General features: G+C 42.3%; 1 protein-coding gene across 2 annotated transcripts in view; it reads right to left on the bottom strand.

Moving 5' to 3' along the window:
* Positions 1-2,500, bottom strand: part of ift74 (intraflagellar transport 74) — a 46,231-nt gene that overhangs the window by 11,553 nt on the left and 32,178 nt on the right. For both annotated transcript variants that reach the window (XM_056457182.1, XM_056457181.1), the window contains exons 9-10: positions 1,890-2,028; positions 1,685-1,747 (exon numbers count right to left, since the gene is read on the bottom strand). In XM_056457182.1, coding sequence (XP_056313157.1) covers positions 1,685-1,747; positions 1,890-2,028 — 202 coding nt within the window. The remainder of the gene's footprint in view (positions 1-1,684; positions 1,748-1,889; positions 2,029-2,500) is intronic.

Genomic DNA, 2,500 nt, shown 5'->3' with positions numbered 1-2,500 from the left:
AATGTTCAGACACAATTAGTGCTGTAGTTCTATACTCTATTATTTAAACGAAGGACACCATCTTATCTTTTGAGTTATGATATTCTCGGTCCAATTCTGCCTCAATCCAACTCGCTCTTTAAGGTCTCAAAACTCAGGGCTTCTGGTACTCCCTAGAATAGCAAAGTCGAGTAAAGGAGGTCGAGCCTTCTCATTTATAGCTCCTAAACTCTGGAATAGCCTTCCTGATAACGTCCGAGGCTCAGACACACTCTCCCAATTCAAAACTAGATTAAAGACCTATCTGTTCAGTAAAGCATACACTTAGTGCACCACTTAGGGGGCTTCCACACAGGTTATGCATCTTGCTGATATACACTGTGAACATCAGCTACGCTAATTATTTTCTTTATTCTCCATTTCCACCTGGGGATACTCTTCCCGAGGCCCTCAGACTATGCAGAGTCACTGATTCGATCCAAGACCAACGACGAGATGATCCCAAGGTTTTTTATATCCTGGACCTGGCCGAATCCTGAGCAGCTACTGTGATGGTCATGGAAGAGTGGAGAACATGAGACTGATTCCTGTGACGCTCCAGAGACAGACGAGTCTTCGCTGAGGCCAGCTTCCAGCCTCCGCCACTGAGACTGCAGCTCTGCACAAGACGTTTGGCCAGCGGAGAAATTAAAATGGTCGTGCCCAACTGAGTCTGGTTTCTCTCAAGGTTTTTTCTTCACTTCCGCCATTAGTGAAGTTTTTTTCCCTCTCTGCTGTCTCCACTGGCTTGCATGGTTCAGGATCTGTAGAGCTGCGCATCGTTGGATTTGCTCTTCAGTATTTGGACTCTCAGTAGTGATTATTAAACCACACTGAACTGAGCTAAACTGAACTGAACTTAAACACTACAAACTGAACTACACTGTTCCTATTTACTGTGACCTTTTATGTGAAGCTGCTTTGACACAATCTACATTGTAGAAGCGCTATACAAATAAAGGGGAATTGAACTGAACTCTGTCTATTCCAATCTGATATATTGTGTTGTCATAATAACACTATGATATAGGCAGGTTACAAACGAAGCATTTACTTATTTTATTTTTAAAACATTTATTTTAGAATTAATAGTTGTTGCTCAGACGCTTAAACACATTTATTGTTACGTTTATCGTTATTAATATTAATGAGCTCATTAGCATAGGTATTTCTGCATGTAAACATGATATTTCTAGACCTCTGCAAGAGTATTTTTACTAGTTAAAATATCATCGAAGATATAAGTAATTATATTTCCACTAGTTGCAGAGGTAAATTCAGATATCAGCTGCCTTCATTGATATCAATAATCAATTTGTTACTAGTAAATTGATATCAGAAAATGGACTTCTGATATGAATATAAATGATGACATCTAAAATGTCTTCCTTATGAGTAACAATCGCATTCACGATATCAGAAATTAACATCGTCACTAGAGACAGACCTGTTCTTGATATCAAATATGACAGTTTTTACAGGTTTTTAGATATTAAGGATAGACGTCAGCACTAGTATCCACATGACAGCTGATATCACAGATAAGGGCGTTTACTAGTAAGAACTGTATCTCTGATATGTCAAATTGAAGTTTGAACTAGTAAGAAATCAAGTCCTGATATCAGCAATTACTCTATTGTGTGTGTGTGTGTGTGTGTGTTCTGACCGCCTCCAGCATCTCTCTCCTGCTCATCAGTGTGTCCAGCTCCTCCTGATGTGTCTCCAGCTCCTGAAGCAGAGCACAGAAAGCCATTAGATGCAGTCAGCAGAAGAGCAGGACAGCACACCTGTGGAGGACACCTGAGAGTGTGCTGACCTGCCTCACTTCTGTGTGTGTGTGTGTGTGTGTGTGTGTGTGTGATGAGTGAGACCTGCAGCAGCTCCTCGTTGCTGCTCTTCATCTCTCTGTACTGCTTCTGCTTCTCCTCACTCATCTTCTGTATGATGTCCTGAGCCGCTTGCTTCTGCTGCACCACCTGCTCCTCCACGGCCCGGATTAGATCCTCTTTCCTGACACACACACACACACACACACACACACACACACACACACACACACACACACACACACACACACACAGAGGAAAGAGCCAGAGGGTAACGATGAGCAAAACCATAAAGGTAAATCATGAACAGAACACTAATGAAGGTCAATAGAGCTGTCCAGTGGACGCTGAGAGCGTGGAGTGTGTGGAGTGTGTGTGTGTGAGTCCACTAATAGTCAGCTAACACAGCACTTTAGTCTTTGGTTTCCAACATTCTTCAGAGTATCTTCTTTTTGTGTTCAGCAGAAATGAGTCCAGGGTGAGTGAATGATGACAGAACCTGCATTTCTGGGTGAACTGACCCTTTAAACACTCTTCAGGTGTGTTAGGAGCATTTAGAAGAAGAAGCAGCTTCTCAGGTGAGTTAACTCCAGGTGTAATCTCACAGGTGATCTGCATATCTGCGATGAGGAGGGAGCGTGTATGATCAATGCAGG

The sequence above is a fragment of the Danio aesculapii genome, chromosome 5 (genome assembly GCF_903798145.1).
Source record: "Danio aesculapii chromosome 5, fDanAes4.1, whole genome shotgun sequence".
Classification (NCBI taxonomy): domain Eukaryota; kingdom Metazoa; phylum Chordata; class Actinopteri; order Cypriniformes; family Danionidae; genus Danio; species Danio aesculapii.
The sequence above is the reverse complement of the archived record's forward strand: the minus strand, read 5'-3'. Positions and strand labels throughout refer to the sequence as shown.